The sequence below is a fragment of the Notamacropus eugenii genome, chromosome 6, assembly GCF_028372415.1.
Source record: "Notamacropus eugenii isolate mMacEug1 chromosome 6, mMacEug1.pri_v2, whole genome shotgun sequence".
NCBI classification, from domain to species: Eukaryota; Metazoa; Chordata; class Mammalia; order Diprotodontia; family Macropodidae; genus Notamacropus; species Notamacropus eugenii.
In genome coordinates this window covers 77,305,697-77,321,031 of record NC_092877.1, presented here as the reverse complement: position 1 = coordinate 77,321,031, position 15,335 = coordinate 77,305,697, and the positions used below count along the sequence as shown (strand labels likewise).

At 35.0% G+C, this 15,335-nt stretch overlaps 1 protein-coding gene across 1 annotated transcript in view; it reads left to right on the top strand.

Annotated features, from left to right (window-relative positions):
- DHX15 (DEAH-box helicase 15) overlaps positions 1-14,546 on the top strand; it is a 75,855-nt gene extending 61,309 nt beyond the window's left edge. Inside the window, exons 11-14 of the mRNA XM_072620379.1 lie at positions 2,745-2,867; positions 5,910-6,100; positions 11,168-11,337; positions 13,979-14,546. Of these exons, the coding sequence (XP_072476480.1) occupies positions 2,745-2,867; positions 5,910-6,100; positions 11,168-11,337; positions 13,979-14,096 (602 nt within the window). The 3' untranslated portion in view covers positions 14,097-14,546. The remainder of the gene's footprint in view (positions 1-2,744; positions 2,868-5,909; positions 6,101-11,167; positions 11,338-13,978) is intronic.
- Positions 14,547-15,335: the final 789 nt, after the last annotated feature.

Below are 15,335 nucleotides of genomic sequence, written 5' to 3'. Positions count from 1 at the left end.
GTACCAGAAGGACCTTGTTTTGAACACTGTTATAGTGATCCTCTTGATTGTGTACAAATAATGCCAGTTGAAAAGAACATCAATTAAAAACTTTTGCTGTGAAAGAATAAAAAGAGTAACAATAACAAAAGTCTCAAATCTAACTCAGTCTTTTTAAATGGCTGTACTTCATGATGGTAAAAAAAACTTTTATAAGGCATGTCTAATATGTAAAAGTCTAAATTTGCAAGCCAGACATTGATTCAAGAAAGAAACATCCATTTGAGTAAAGCTCAGTCTTTGAAATGATACCAACTTGGATATAAATATTACAAAAGCAAGAAAGGAAATATCAGTAAAGAAATTAATACTGAGCTTTACAGCTGTAAATTGCTGATGTGGTAGATAAGTGACATTTCCAGTAGAAAAATAATGGGATAAGATTTTGTACAGAATATAACTGACCTATGACTAAGGTACTTGTGCGTTTATAGATTCAAATACTGGGGAGAATGGATTTTATGTCTAAAAACACCTGCTCATTGTGGTAATCAGGCTATTTATTTATGATGGTTTTAAATATTTAAAAGCCTTATGCAATGTAAGCCCTCTCCTGATTACTTCTAAATTTGTTAAAGAGAAACTCAAAAATGTTTTATAAAGTTATGGCCTAGTTCAGTCTTGTGGCATATATTAATGGTGTGAATTATATTTTTTTTTTATTTATGAACTAGCTAAAATGTTTTTTTTCCCAGAGTTATAATTGATCAGACTCAGAGCAGATGGGCAGGGCAGAATCTAATCATTTTAATTAAATTGTAGTCTTAATTGCGGAGGTGGTGGTAGGTTGTTGTCTGCCTTTCTTATATGTTATTTTTATTAGTTTCTCCAGTTAGTTTCATCTTCCCCCATATTGAAGAGAATTTGTGGTTGCAAAAAGCAACAGGTTATTTTTATGCTTCACCTACCTTTCCCCCGTCATTTTCATTCTTTATTGCCTGTTTTGTTTTCTAAGGTTTTCCTCTTTTTGGAACTTAGTTTTAGAGTTTATAAGAAAGTTAACTCTTTAAGGAAATTAGTATTTGGATTCAGTTGAAATTTTCCAACTTGTTTTAAATTCCCTTCTTTTCATGGTCCTGGTCAGTAATAGATGTTCTGCATGAAATGATTGTTTAATGATGTTACATAGTTCACCATAGAAATCACAAAGTTTGAGTGTACTTGCAGCAATACATGGATAGGCCATTGGGGAGAAATTAGTGAACAAACACAGCAGGACTGTTGAACATGAACAACTTGCCAGGCTTCTCATGCTTTATTTTCCATCTTAAAAATTTTTGTTTCAGAAATTTTGAGGTCCTGACATAAACTGTGCAAAAAACAAGGGCCTTCTCTTCATATAATGCTATTCCTTCCCACCGTTCCTTAGTTATGGTGACCAGTTTTCCACACTAACTTTCTGATACGCAGTCACAGCAGTGTGAATTTTTTTGTGCTTCAATTATTTGACTTGCTTCTATTAATTTAAGTCAGACCTCAGATATTTACCATGAATGTGTCTTTATTTTCTGTTGGAAAAAGGTTATGGGAAAGAGTAATTTATTTGACTGTGTATTTGGTCTACAAGTCTGCTAGTTCCATTTCCTTCTGGATTGATGATCATTAAAGATATATCCATTGATAATCAAGAGTTGAAAAAATGTGTTAAAAAAAAGGCTCCCAATTTGTTAAAAATTTAATTTTTTATATTCTCATGAGTATGGAATTGCTAAAGTGGTTTAAGGAAAGTTGTATTTTTTTTTTTTTAACGCAGTGTAAAAACACCTTGTATTGACTTTAGCTTATTTGAATCAAGATTGGGACTTCATACAAATACATACTGGGTTTACCTTACTGGCAATTTTGATGACCCTTGAAATAATGAATGTCATGGGCTTACAGTGTCCACTTTTCTATTATTGAGTGTTGGTTTTTATTTGGGGGTATTGATTTCCAAATACCATTTTTAAAAATCTTCATTTAGTATTCTCTATTTATTGGTCCTTTAAAATATTGAAAGTATAGGCTGAATCCCCCCCAGCCTTTTGGTTGAATTTCCTTAATTTAAATAATAGTAAAGGGCGGTTTAACCTTCCACCACTACTGCTACCATCAAAACCCAAGCTTCTCCTGATATTTTCTTGTTCACATATGCTTCTGCACACCGGTGCTTATAGTAATACCCTACCAGTGGTGACAGCTATATAACACTTTTTAGATCTTTTTCATTTAATTGTGGCAAATAGGACTAGTTGTAAAAATTGTTTATAACCACAGCAGTGGTAAAGTAGTTTTTAAATTATTTGTGTTATTTAGTAGGCTTCTTACTTGAAGAGATATATTTAGCTAAAAAGGTCGTTGTCACCATAATTCTGGTTATTGGTAGAGCTATCAGCACTGGTTCTTGAAATAAGTTCTATTGAGCCCTCCTCCTTGTATACTTTTAGCAATCTTGATGGCCTTCAGAATAGCTGTTTTGATGCCTACTTTTAGTTCTAGTCAAAATAATCAGGTACTCTGTAGCTTTGAAACCCTCTTGTCTTACAGATGTGGTTAGGTGTTGATGTACCAAATCAAGGTAGTAAACAGTCCAAGATGCAGTTGGAGGCCATCCTGCCCTGCCCTATGCTCTGTGAACTGACCTAGCTAGGCCTTGTTCCTCTGTCTGTGAATGCGTGACTCATCGATATGGGCGTTTGTGTTGGGCCCATACCAACCTTGTTTAGTCCCACAGTGTTTTGTTCGCCCCACGGAGGCCAAGAAAGCGGCAGATGAAGCCAAGATGAGGTTTGCCCACATAGATGGAGATCATCTGACACTGCTGAACGTTTACCACGCGTTTAAACAAAGTAAGTTTTAATTGCATTCATTTTTCACTTTTACCTAAATGTCAAGTGATAACATTGATTTCTCTTTTCATTTGACTTTTATTCATTTTTGCATTTGTGTATTTATTGACATTAATGAGACCTTTGTGTTGGAAACACATCCACAGTTATTTTAAACTCTTGCCTGGGGTAAAAAAAAATGGAGATCTTGTTTTGGCTAAATGTATTTAGTAGCCTCTGTTCCAACATTAAAGTGACATCTTAAATATTAATTGAATAGTACTAAATTTTTTATTTTAATTATTTTAAAAATTGCCAAATATTGCTAGTCCATGTGACAGATATTTGTAAGAAAATGATTTTATATTTTTGCCTTTACAAAGCACTTCATCAAAGGGATAATCATTATTTAGGTCCTGAGATTTCACTTGATATTAGGATAGTGAATACATCAAAATAGTAAAATAATAATCTCAATGTAAAGCATGAATTTTGTGGTACTCGCTTAATACCAGACTGTGATCATATTTTGGTTATTGATCAGTAGACTGAAAACTTAATTTTCCCTAAGATGATATTAATACTGTTGTTGCTGTATATGTTTCTGATCATATTAAAATAATAGTCCCCTGAATACTTTTTTTGCTTCTGGTTCTAATTGTTTTGAAAATGTTAAATCGTTAACTTTTTTATACCATGCAGTCCCAATGATATTTATGTAATTTGTCCATTACTACTCAGGAAAGGAGTCAGGTCAATAATTAATTTTTTCTTTGACTCCTTTTTGTGATTCTTTTTCCTATATAACTCTCCCTTCTCATTAACTCCTGGAAATTACCTGCCTCTTCTGAATTGGGTGTGCAGATTTTCAGTTTTTCACATCAGTGAGGGCCACTGCCATTAATTAGGCAGAAAAAGACACTCTGCTAGGTTGATCTTTCCCTCTCATCTTTTTTAAGTTGTATGGTTAGGGTTTTTTTTGTTTTGATTTGGTTTTTTTGCTTTTGTTTTTTTTTTCATGTCAAGGCTTATATGCATATTAGTAGACCTAATAGTTTTAAGATTTTTTTCAATCTTTTGGCAGAGAAGGGGGCTGACCCTGTAATTTCAGGTTTAGAAAACTCCCCTAGCAGCTGCCCTGCAATTTATCCTCTTAGAAAGTTGCCAAAAGGTTAATTCACTTGCCCTTGGTCTCACAGCTAGTTGTGTCAAAAACAGGAATTGAACCCAGTTCAGCCTGATTCTGAGGCCAGACGTATCTTCTATATGTTGCCATTTCTCATAGCAAAGAATATTCCAATGAAAATAGTTTTGAGATACAGTGAAATAGTTAAGGCATCTAGCTTTTTGTACTTTCATTTATCAAGCTCTGCCAGCAGAATAAATAAGCCAAAATTAGGACTTGCGGAGTTGGTCACTTACCTTAGCCAAAGTTACTTTGTTAAAGTTAGTTTGTGATCTGCTTTACCTCTTGACTGGGCCTTTGGGAGTTTAATGAGAATTTGTTTTTAAAGGGAACCTTAGACTTATAATTCCGAGAAATTTTTGTTTTGTTTTGTTTCATTTATTTTTGACTGTTAACGTCAACAAATTAATTACCTAAGCTGAAGTAATGTCACAAAGAAATTTAAAAAAATTGCCATAGTTGTAAATTTTTGAGGGAATATTAGAGAAATTGATTGTTTTGGTTTTCAAGATTCATTCTCTCCATTTCAGCATAGCCAGTTTTCTTAAAGAAGTCAGAGCCTCAAGCAAATAACCCAGTTTTTTTTTTTTTTTGAGAAATATGGATGTAACTCTGTATTCCTTATAATATACCAAAATCAATTTACTTCTGTTTTATTTCATGAGGAATAGTCTGTCAAGTGGGGATTTAAATGCACAAACAGTATTTTAGAGTAAAGATTATGTTTTAAATATTTTGTGGGCCTTTCCAATGCCATGTAAAGCTATGTCTTCTTGTGACAAAAGACTCAATAAATTTTTTGTCATCTTGATTCACATGGGCCACTAGTGAGAATGTTTAATTGTCCAGGTAATGTGTAAATGTCTAGGTAATAGTGGTATCTAAGTGTAGGAGAGGGAGGATGAGGCATCGACAGTTTTGGTTTTTACATTTACAGCGTTGCACAGCCATTGCCTAGGTAAGGGGTAGACCATATGGTATGGTATGGTAGAGTGATCATAGGAGCTAGGAATTCTTAGAAGTCAGTGTGAAATAGTAGAAAAAGTCCTGGACATGAAGTCAGGAGAAACTTGAGATTGAATCTCTCCTGGCACTCAGTAGTTGCTTGACCATGAATCAGTCGCTTAGTTTCCTTATTTAGAGAGAAGCTTAGATGACTTCTGAGTTCCCTTCCAGTGCTAAATCTATAATCTGAATGTGTGACTGAAGTGAATTATTAGAACTCTTCTAATTTTAGATCTAAAGTTAATATTTATAAATGGATTTAATTCCATTGCAGCTAATTAAATCACAATTCAAAATAGAAAATAAATTTCTTGGTCCTGGGTTTTAATCCGTTGAACTTAAGCAAAGATTTTGTAATGGAATCATTTAGACAGTCACCTAGGTATTTTTATAACCGAAGCTGGAGGGCCATTTGGTCATTTAGGCCAACCCCCTCATTTTATTGGTGAGGAAAGTGAGTCTTGGAGACATAAAGTATCTGGCCTGAGGTCATATAGGAAGTGGCAAAGACAGAATTTGAACCTTAGAGCCTTCCTACCTTTTGGTCATTTTGATTAGTATGAAAATTGCTTCCTGAAAGGTCATGGGGGGAAATAATTCAAACAAATCGATGGTTTTTGAAATTGTGTTTCATCTCTGTTTTGACTTGGTAAGGATTTAGAAAGAATTTATGGCATCTACTCTTTAGAGACATGAGTCTATAAGTGGCTTTTCACATATTCTAGAAAGGTACAGAAAATGCCTTTTTTTTCTGATTTGTTTGGATGACCATTTAGTTACACTTTTTTTTTCTTAATTAGGTAAATTGTTTGGATGATACATATCTTCTCTCCCCCCCCCCCCCCCCTTTTTTTTTTTTTTACACATTGCAGATCATGAGTCGGTTCAGTGGTGTTATGACAACTTCATTAACTACAGGTCCCTGATGTCTGCAGACAATGTACGCCAGCAGCTGTCGCGAATCATGGACAGATTTAATTTGCCTCGTAGAAGTACAGATTTCACAAGCAGAGACTATTACATTAATATAAGAAAAGCTTTGGTTACTGGGTATTTTATGCAGGTATGTGAAGAAAAATAAGGTGAAAGTCCACTGCTCACATTGGTATTCTTTGCTTTTCTCTAGTTGGCCTTTAATTCTTCAAATGTAAACTGAATTTAAGAGACTCAGTGAAAATTGCTCTTTAAAGGTTGTTTAGTCGGGATGTCTCAGGAGCTTTTATTAAGAAATTTTGTGTCTAAGAATGTATGACCAATTAATCCAATAAAATGTCAAAGTTGGCATTGCAAATCATGCATACTTAAATTGTAGTTTTATTAATGTAATCTGAATTGTATCAAATGGCCAATCTGATCATTATGAAGCTATAAAACTGACATTTATTACTTGCAAAGTATGAAAAAGCATTAATACTTAAATTTTTTAAATTATATTTTCTTTATCTAAACAACCAGGAAACTCACCTAACCAGAATGTTGACTATGTTGTACTATAAATGATTATTGATATTCACATAATGATAACCCTGAGATGCAAAAGTATACTTTGTGAATTATTCTTTTTAGCCTTAATCTAGTTTAATTTTATAACTAGAAGCAAAGCTTGAGCTTTGCAGCAGCTGTTGAACACAGAAAGTTTAACTAGGTTTAATGAGTCAGATTCTACTCATTCCAGTGCTTTATGTGCCACTTCAAAATCCACATAATTCCTGAAACTGCTTCCCTGAACGTTGTTTATAATTAGACTAGAGGAGAATTGCAAGCTGATCTTCATTCTGGTTTCCCTTTTGGAGGGGATATTTGTACTCATGTGGAAAATGTCAGTATTCTATACAGGTCGAGCAAGGTCAAGCCTTGAAGGAAACTTCTTGGTGTCAGATTTTAAATGCTTTCTTTATTACCAGAAATTAAATTTTCCTCTCATTGTTCCTCAAGCAGTTGCAGTTCCCAGATCCTTGTAACTGCTTCTTCTCTTTCACTTTTCCATCCCACCCACCCTATGCTTTTCCCTCGTAGAGATTACAATATTGTATATTGTTCTATTGACATAGCTATTTATGATTGTTTTACATGTTGGAATGTCCTTGAGAGCAGGGACTGTGCCTATCTTTGTATTCCCTGCACTTGGGACAGTGCCCAGCACATAGTAAGAGCCAAATAAATGTTTGTTTACCCGCTAGACTCCCCAACTTAAGACTCTTTCTTTAATCTATTAGACTTCCCAACTTAAGACTCTTTGTTTAATCCATCCTTTAGAGAACTGACTTTAGAGATCTGGCCATATCTCTTCCATGCTTGAAATTTTTAGTTATTTTCTAGATCAAAATCCTTAACCTGCAATTAAGTTGTCTTCGTTAAACACCACTCATTTACATATTCCATTTCTGCTCAACTTGGGCTAATAGCTGTTCTTCAATCTCATTATGCCCTCTCCTGGCCATCCCCCATCCGTAGAATGTACTTCCTTCACATCTCTACCTATTAAAATACATCCCTTCAAGTCCCAGCCACTTTTCCAGGTGCTTTCCCTGATCTTGTGCTTCCCTTAATGTCCTTAACAGCTTTTTAGGTATCTCTCTATATCGAAGTATGCCCTGTGTCATACTTATTTTCACATATGCCTTATCCTTTCTGTCCAGAATTAAAGAGACTTTTCTGTGTGTTTCTGTCAGTTTATACCTATCTACAACTGTTTCTCTGTGTGTATATGTATTCTTTATATAAGCTGTATTGCCACAGAATCATAGTACAGGACAAATTATGTCAACTGATAATATCAGAGATATCAAGGAAGCCAAGCCTTTTGCTTTTGTGAGCATGAACTGAATAGAGAAACAAGGATGAGGACATTTTCTGTTGCACAGTAGAATTATTGAAAATGTTTCTTTGTATAAAGTCCTTGCATTTGTGTCACAAGAATTATCTGAAACTGTACCTATACTTTTAATTCTCATTGCTTTTTCTTATTCGTTCTGTGATTTTACTGATTGTACTAAACATATGAATAATATGTGTCTAGTCTGTTTTAGAATAATCTGCTTATGAACCCATTGCAATACAAAGGCAAAAACGACCTTAAGTCTTCTAGGACATTGGAAGATAGTTGATTTTCCTTATATTTTCGGGAAAGAAACCCCACAAGTGCTTATATTATCCTGTTCTTTTCTTCAACCCTTAAGAAACTCTTCTAAATTAAATGTTTTCTGCTGTAATTTCCTCTGGTATTATCTGTAGGAGAAAAATTTTTTAAGTTTCCATCTTCTATATAAAAGCTCTTTATTTGGATTTTTTTTGTATGTCTTTCCTTAGCCTTCCTTTCTCCAGGCTAAAAATAGTTCTTTAAAAATATTAAATAGACCTTATTAACCACCATAGAGTGCTTGTACAGAAGAATCTTAAAGTAAATACAAAGCAGTACCAACGCTGTTTTTTTTACTCCATTTTTAACACTTGATGAGAAAAGAAATGATGAGTATGTTTGGAGCTTATCCATTTGCTTTTATATCTAGTTGAGTTTGTTTAAACACAGCATATCCAAAGATTGAGAGGGCTGGTGGGGAATGGAGATAATCTACCTTATCCTCACCTCATTTAATTTTAACTTTATCTTCATAATCTTTTGTTATTTAAGATATCACTGGTTTTTTAAAAGTAACATTTTTAAGGAAATGAGAAGAGGAAGTAATTGTGAGAATGTTTTTTATCATATTTTAAGCATCTTTTCCCTTAAAGATTTTAAATTCTCCAGTTGGCTTTTTTATTATAAAGTATGTAATATTAACATAACACTCACTAGGTTTTAAAATTATATTTTAAATTTTGAATGACATACTTTATCAAACAAGTAAATAAGTAATCTGTTCATCTGGAATCTAATCATAGAATCCTAAGATTTCTTCAGAGCTGGAAGGAATCTTAGAATTCATCTAGTTCCATCCTTTTATAGAAGAGAAAGACCTGAGACATTAACTGATTTTGTCCCATGTGCTGTCCTAATTTTCGCACTCTTATGTGACCTGGGTCAACTCATTCAGCTTCTGTGGTTTGGTTTTTTTTTTTTACTGAAACACTTGATTTGATACTATGATAATTTTGTTCAGCCATTACTTTATTTCAGAACCAGTCTGAAATTGGAAGCGTTAGTTTCCTTATCACTTTGTTTTACTTAATTTGTGTAATTACTGTTTTGCACCATCATTCTATCAGTGAGAACTAAAAAATTGATAGAAGTTTTTGTATGTCTTCATCAAACATTATGGAATATATTGAGAGGGGCAGTAATTTTTAGTGGGAAAAACCCTGAATTCGGAGTCCAGAGACTTGAGAAGAAAATTAAATGTGTAATTTCTGGCTTTGTGGCTGAGTGAGCCTTAGTTACATCATATGTCATCTGTGAAATGGGATACTAATATTGTACTAGCTGTCTCACAGGGTTGTTTGGAACAAAGTGCTTTGTAAATTGCAAGGCTTTATAGTTAGTGTTAGAGAGACTTACATGTTGATGAGAAGAGCAGTAGCAGTGCTAGGGGAAAATGTTGGTACTGCTATGAGTGTGACTTTATATACAATGATTCACACTCAGAGATTCCCAGAGAGGTCTTCTTATCTTTTCGTTTAAGTCCAAGGATGATTACTTTGCAGCATTTGGTTTTGTTTTGGGGGGGGCGGGGGGTTATAGTTATATTTTTACAGTCATTTTATATCGTTTTTCTGATTGTGTCTTCTTGTTTTGCATCACTTCATGTAAGTCTTGCCATGCTTCTTTGTATTCATGATATTCGTAATTTCTTAAAAGTACTGTAACATTCCATTCTGTTTATTAACTACAATTTATTTAGCCAGTCCTCAATCAAGGGGCATTTATTTATCTCTAATTTTTTGCTACTGCAAAAAGTGCTAATATAACCTGTGTACATAGGGGTTGTTTTTACAGACTCCATCTTAATTGATTTTATATCTGAGGTAGTTAGATCTAATAACCAGAACCTCCCACAATAAATAACATCTCATTTATATATCATTGTTGGGAGGAGAGGTCTTAGTTTTTGTATCTTTTGCAGAGAATCAAAGCTTTACCCTTTTAATCACTATTTAAAAAAAAAAATTAACCACTTTTTAAGAAAGTGTTTCTTAAATACATTTAATATTTCTCTGAACGTAAGAAAAATTGAAATCTATTTTCCCTCTTCGTCCTTCTAGGCCTCTCTATTAAACAACCTTCTCCTAGATGCTCTTCCCTGAGTTGCTGTAAAATTGTTCTCTGCTTATTTTTCCTCCTTCTATCACATTCTCACTGTTTCTTAGTCTCCTTTGCTAGATCATTATTTGTGTTTCATCTCCATCTGAGAGTATATTTCATACCCTTCCTGTGCCCTCTTGCCCCCACCCCCTTTAACACTTTCTTAGTCATCTAATTAATTCTCACAAATTCATATCCAATTCTTAACTTTCTCTTGAGCCCCCAATCTTGTATCACACTGTTTGGTGAAATGTTTCCTCCTGCGTGTCCCATAGACATCTGGCACTTTTGACTTGCTTTAGATAGATATCACTTGTTAACTGTTGAAGTATTTTCGTGGCCCCAAATGCTATCCTTAATCTGCCAGTAGGCTAGAAAACCAAGTTTGTTGAGTTTGGATCAGTTCAGTCTCCTCCTCACCTCTTTGGTGAGAATTAGTTATAAAATAACATCACTGCTACTTTCTATAAACTCTATGATTAGAGGTCATGCAAGCATAAAATTTAGTGCAAGAAGGGACCTTAGAGAGGTCACTTTTTCTGATCACTTCATTTTACAAAGTAGAAAACTGAAGCTCAGAGGTGTGAGGTTTAAAACCACCCAGGTAGTACTGATTTCGGGTATCTTCTGACTCTATAACTGATCTTTTGAGTTGTATTCCAGGAAACTGCATGTTTTCTTCTAGTACTAGAAGTAGCCGAAAGAGAGGGCAAAAAGAAAAGAATAAAAAGAAGCCTTCATTAGGTAGTTTACATGATGGGAGCAGTGAAATCTGAAGCAACAAAAATTGGAGGTGATCTCTATAATTGATTAAATAAGTATCTCTTAAACCACTTTAACTTTTCAATGCACCTGAAGCATTGTATTGATTTAGTTTCATTTTGGTTTTAGGTGGCGCATTTGGAACGAACAGGGCATTACTTAACTGTAAAGGACAACCAAGTAGTGCAGTTACATCCTTCAACTGTTCTGGACCACAAGCCAGAATGGGTGCTTTACAATGAATTTGTCCTTACAACAAAGAATTATATCCGGACATGTACAGATATCAAACCAGAATGGTAAGCAGATGTTTTTATCTTCAGTGTTTTGTTTTTTTTTCCACCTTAGAATCGTGTGGTAGAAAAATAGTAAATACTGTCTTTGATATGCTATGTCAGGGGTGGGGAACCTGCAGCCTCAAGACCAGGGGTGGCCCTGTAGGTCTTCAAATGCAGCCCTTCTACTGAATCCAAACTTTGCAGAACAAATCCCCTTAGTAAAAGGGTATGCTAAATGAATGTACTGATTAATCAATTTATAAATTAGCAAGTTCAAAGTGAATAAAGAATTACATTTTGTATTTTATTATCTAAGGTCTTCTCTCAGTTGTTACTGTATGTTTCTGTTTTTTCCTTTTTGCACACTTGATATTTGACTTGATGTGCCTGGAAAATTGACTCACTATGCCTGTCTTACCGCCTGTATGTGAAGTGTTCATCACACAGTGACTGAGAGTTCACAACTAATTTCTTTTGCTGCTCACTAGCCAAAGGACTTCACAGTTGCTATCTTTCACTCAGTGGAAGCTGAAAGCTAAAAAGTGAAGAAAGCTGGTCTAAGCGGGGTGCACAGTATATTACGTGGCTAGAGACACCAACAGGTTTTTCATTATAAACTAATTATACTGCTACCAACTGAAGCACTGTATTATGGCCTGTGTTGCCTGTGACTGAACCTAATAACCTCCAACTCTAGGGACAAGTAGATGTCTCTTTATGTTTTTGTTTCTCTCTTTCATCTTCTCTTCTTACTTTCCCCTTACTCTTTTCATTTTGCTTTCATGGTTAGATTTATGTAGGTCTTTATCAGCAAGGACCCCCCCCCCCCCCCCCCCCCCCCCCCCGGCAAGCACAGGAAGGCCTGTTGTACAGGTTCTGAGATCTACTTTTCTAAAAAGAAGGCAACTTTTGAGGGGTCAGCAATCACTTTAATCAAGCACATATATCTTAATGTATATCACTTAACTCGGGAAAAAGTCAGCACCCTGAACTTCAGAGAGATCAGACAGGGCTTCCAACTCTCTGACCATAAGCAATACATACATTGCAGATCAACAGACTGGTTCAGCTGTCTAACCATACATATATAATTACCAGAGAGAGAAGCACCAACACCTGGGTTTCGGGGCAGGGTGGAGGGGGATGGGGGGGGCTAGCTCCTTGGCAGCTGCCCAGAGTCTCATCTGGCCAAACAAGCAGTTCCAGTGAGTGAAGCCCCAAAGTAATACCTCACCTCAGAGTATTTATATACTTTTCAGAGCCAGGGGGCATCACAACGCTTGAGGACCAGTGCCTCATTAGAAATTAGGAAAAGGTGTGGGCCTCCCCTAATCAAGCTTCCCTTAATGGGCAGACCTGAGTGGAGAAGATCTTTAACTCTCATTAGCATTACAAGGTCTGAGAAGGGTAAATTGAGGTTCCCCCACTAGTATAGTCTTACTGTCCATTTCCTGCTCTAACTAATTTAATGTTTTTCTTAAAAGATTTTGGATCCTGTGCCATTTGGTACATTCCCTTTACTCTCTACCAGACCTGTGATTTCATTGGTGGTATAGGGAACTCCCAGTGTAGGTTGGCATCTATATTAACAAATAAAGAATTATTTCTTAGTGGAGTATTCTAAGCAGGGGTAGAGGTTGGCTATCTCCAGTTATTCTGATCTATATTTTGCCACTGGACTCAGATGACTCTGGAGGAGAAAGTGAGGCTGGTAACTTTGCACAGCTCTCTCTCACTTAAATCCATTTCAGTTGCAAGTCATGGCATCATGTTCCTGATGTCATGAAGGATGAACAGTAATAAATTCTGAGATAATTTTTTGTGTCCCATGTTTATTTTCCTTATTCCATGTTAGTAACTTAGCAATTTAAATTACTTTTGTGGAGGTTTGCAGTTCAGTTGATTTCTATGAAAAAATTCAAACAGAAACCTGATTTAACATCCTAATTGATAGCAATGTTGGTAAAAATATTATCTGCTGTATAAATGCAACCAATGCTGATTGTTTCAGTGTAGAATTGTTAACTCCCTGGTTATTTATTACCAGAATCCAGTCTTTGGGGGAGACACCAGTTTTTGTCCAGCATGCTTGGCTTCAGCACATGAAAGAACTTGTTGAATAGTGCCACTTGATATTTCTTTGCCTCTTCTGTGGAATTTCTCTCTCTTCATGATAAAGCATTTTTGAAACCTGAACATGTAGAACATTGCTGTCTTAACGCAAGTAATTGATTAAATAAATTTTCCAGTAGATGTCATCCCTAATACTTAAAAGTAAGAGGTTTCCTACATTAAAGTTGAAGGAAGTGGTCTGTTTAAAGCTGGTAGAGTATCTCCCTAAGATACTGAGAGATGCTGTGTACTTCAGGTCCCCTTAGTTTGGTAATGTGACGAGAGCTTTTGTCATTATTTAAAAGTCATGTGGAAGTGTCATTTAGGACTACAGATTTGAGAGGAATTTTAAATTTATTACACATTCTAAAACTTATTTTGAGATTATTATTTAATATTGGAATACTTGAAATATTTTGCATGCATTTTTATTAATGAATTAAATTTTCAGATTTTATTGTGTCCATCAGTATAACCATCTGTAACAACTGTTATCTACAAGTGTTTTAATCAAATGTTGATGTAGTAACTTTTAACTATTTATTGACAGGTTGGTGAAAATTGCCCCTCAATATTATGATATGAGCAATTTCCCACAGTGTGAAGCAAAGAGACAATTGGACCGCATCATTGCCAAACTTCAGTCCAAGGAGTATTCACAGTACTGAATTGAGTGCTTTGAACTGGAGTTATTCAGAGGACAGCTTTAAAAGATGAATGAACTCAAAGTTCAAGTTGTGCTCTTCACATTGGTTCAATAATGGCCTTTATTTGAAAGCTTTTTAATTTTTCTTTACAGTAAATATTCCATTCTGATTTCATAAATTAAACATTTATGCCTCCCTTTTGTGTTGACACTGTAGCTCATACTGGAAAAGTCGATCAATGTTTTGCAGTTTATTGAAAGTAGTTCTATATATATAACAATGTTATAAGCATTTCTTTAGAAATGGTTGAAAATGCTTCTAAAATGTGATTATCGACCATGGTATGCATGATCGTTGTAATTGTTGACATTCCTTTTAGAAGTTGTGAAATGTTACAACTTGTGCTTATGTAGACACAATCTTTGGTCTCAGTACAGAGGCAATGACTTCAATAAAGTCTATTTATACTAATTTTGGCCAGAGTACTTCAGTATCTTTGTTCTGGTCTCAGAATGGATAGATTCCCTTTCCCCTTCCTCCCTCAGTGTAAATGGTAAAGTAATGATAAAATGTAACATCTGTGATAATGAGAAAAAGGTTTACATGTTCTATATCTCTCGTATAAACTCAGGTCAATTCAATTTTCTCTGCAATGACTTCTTCATAGAAATTAATCAAATTTATCATTCAAAGAGTCTATCCTGGAGTCTTGGTATGTTAAATAAGATGTGATATAATTGGACAAAATGAGAGTGCTGGTACATGGTTTTCATCTGATATAAAAATTCCAGAAGGCAGTATAGTAATGATTCTTCTCTCCCCCCTCCCCAAATATATTTTAGGAAAGGGGAAGGGGCAGGATTGATATTTAAAGAATTTCAATCCTGTCTCTGACAGGTATTAGCTATATAAGTAGTCCATGACCCTGGGCAGGTCATTTACCTTCCTCCATGTTACAGCAACTTAATTTAGTTAGACCATTAGGTTGTAGGAGAATTGCTGACCTACATCAGTGGATGGAATTTTCACACAGAATTTCCTGCACTGATAAAATCACAGGCTTTGATTCCCTTACCATTACCACGCTACACTGACTCACCTCCAAAAAAGGAAAGAAAAGTTGTATTACTAAATATTTTTAGAGATCATTCTTTTCTTGAGTAGGTTAAAAGACAGTTTCATGTTCTTGGTTTGTGCAGCTGATAAGTGGGAAGGTGCCACAAGAAATCCTGAGTTTTGAATGTCCTGGGCCAGGGAGCA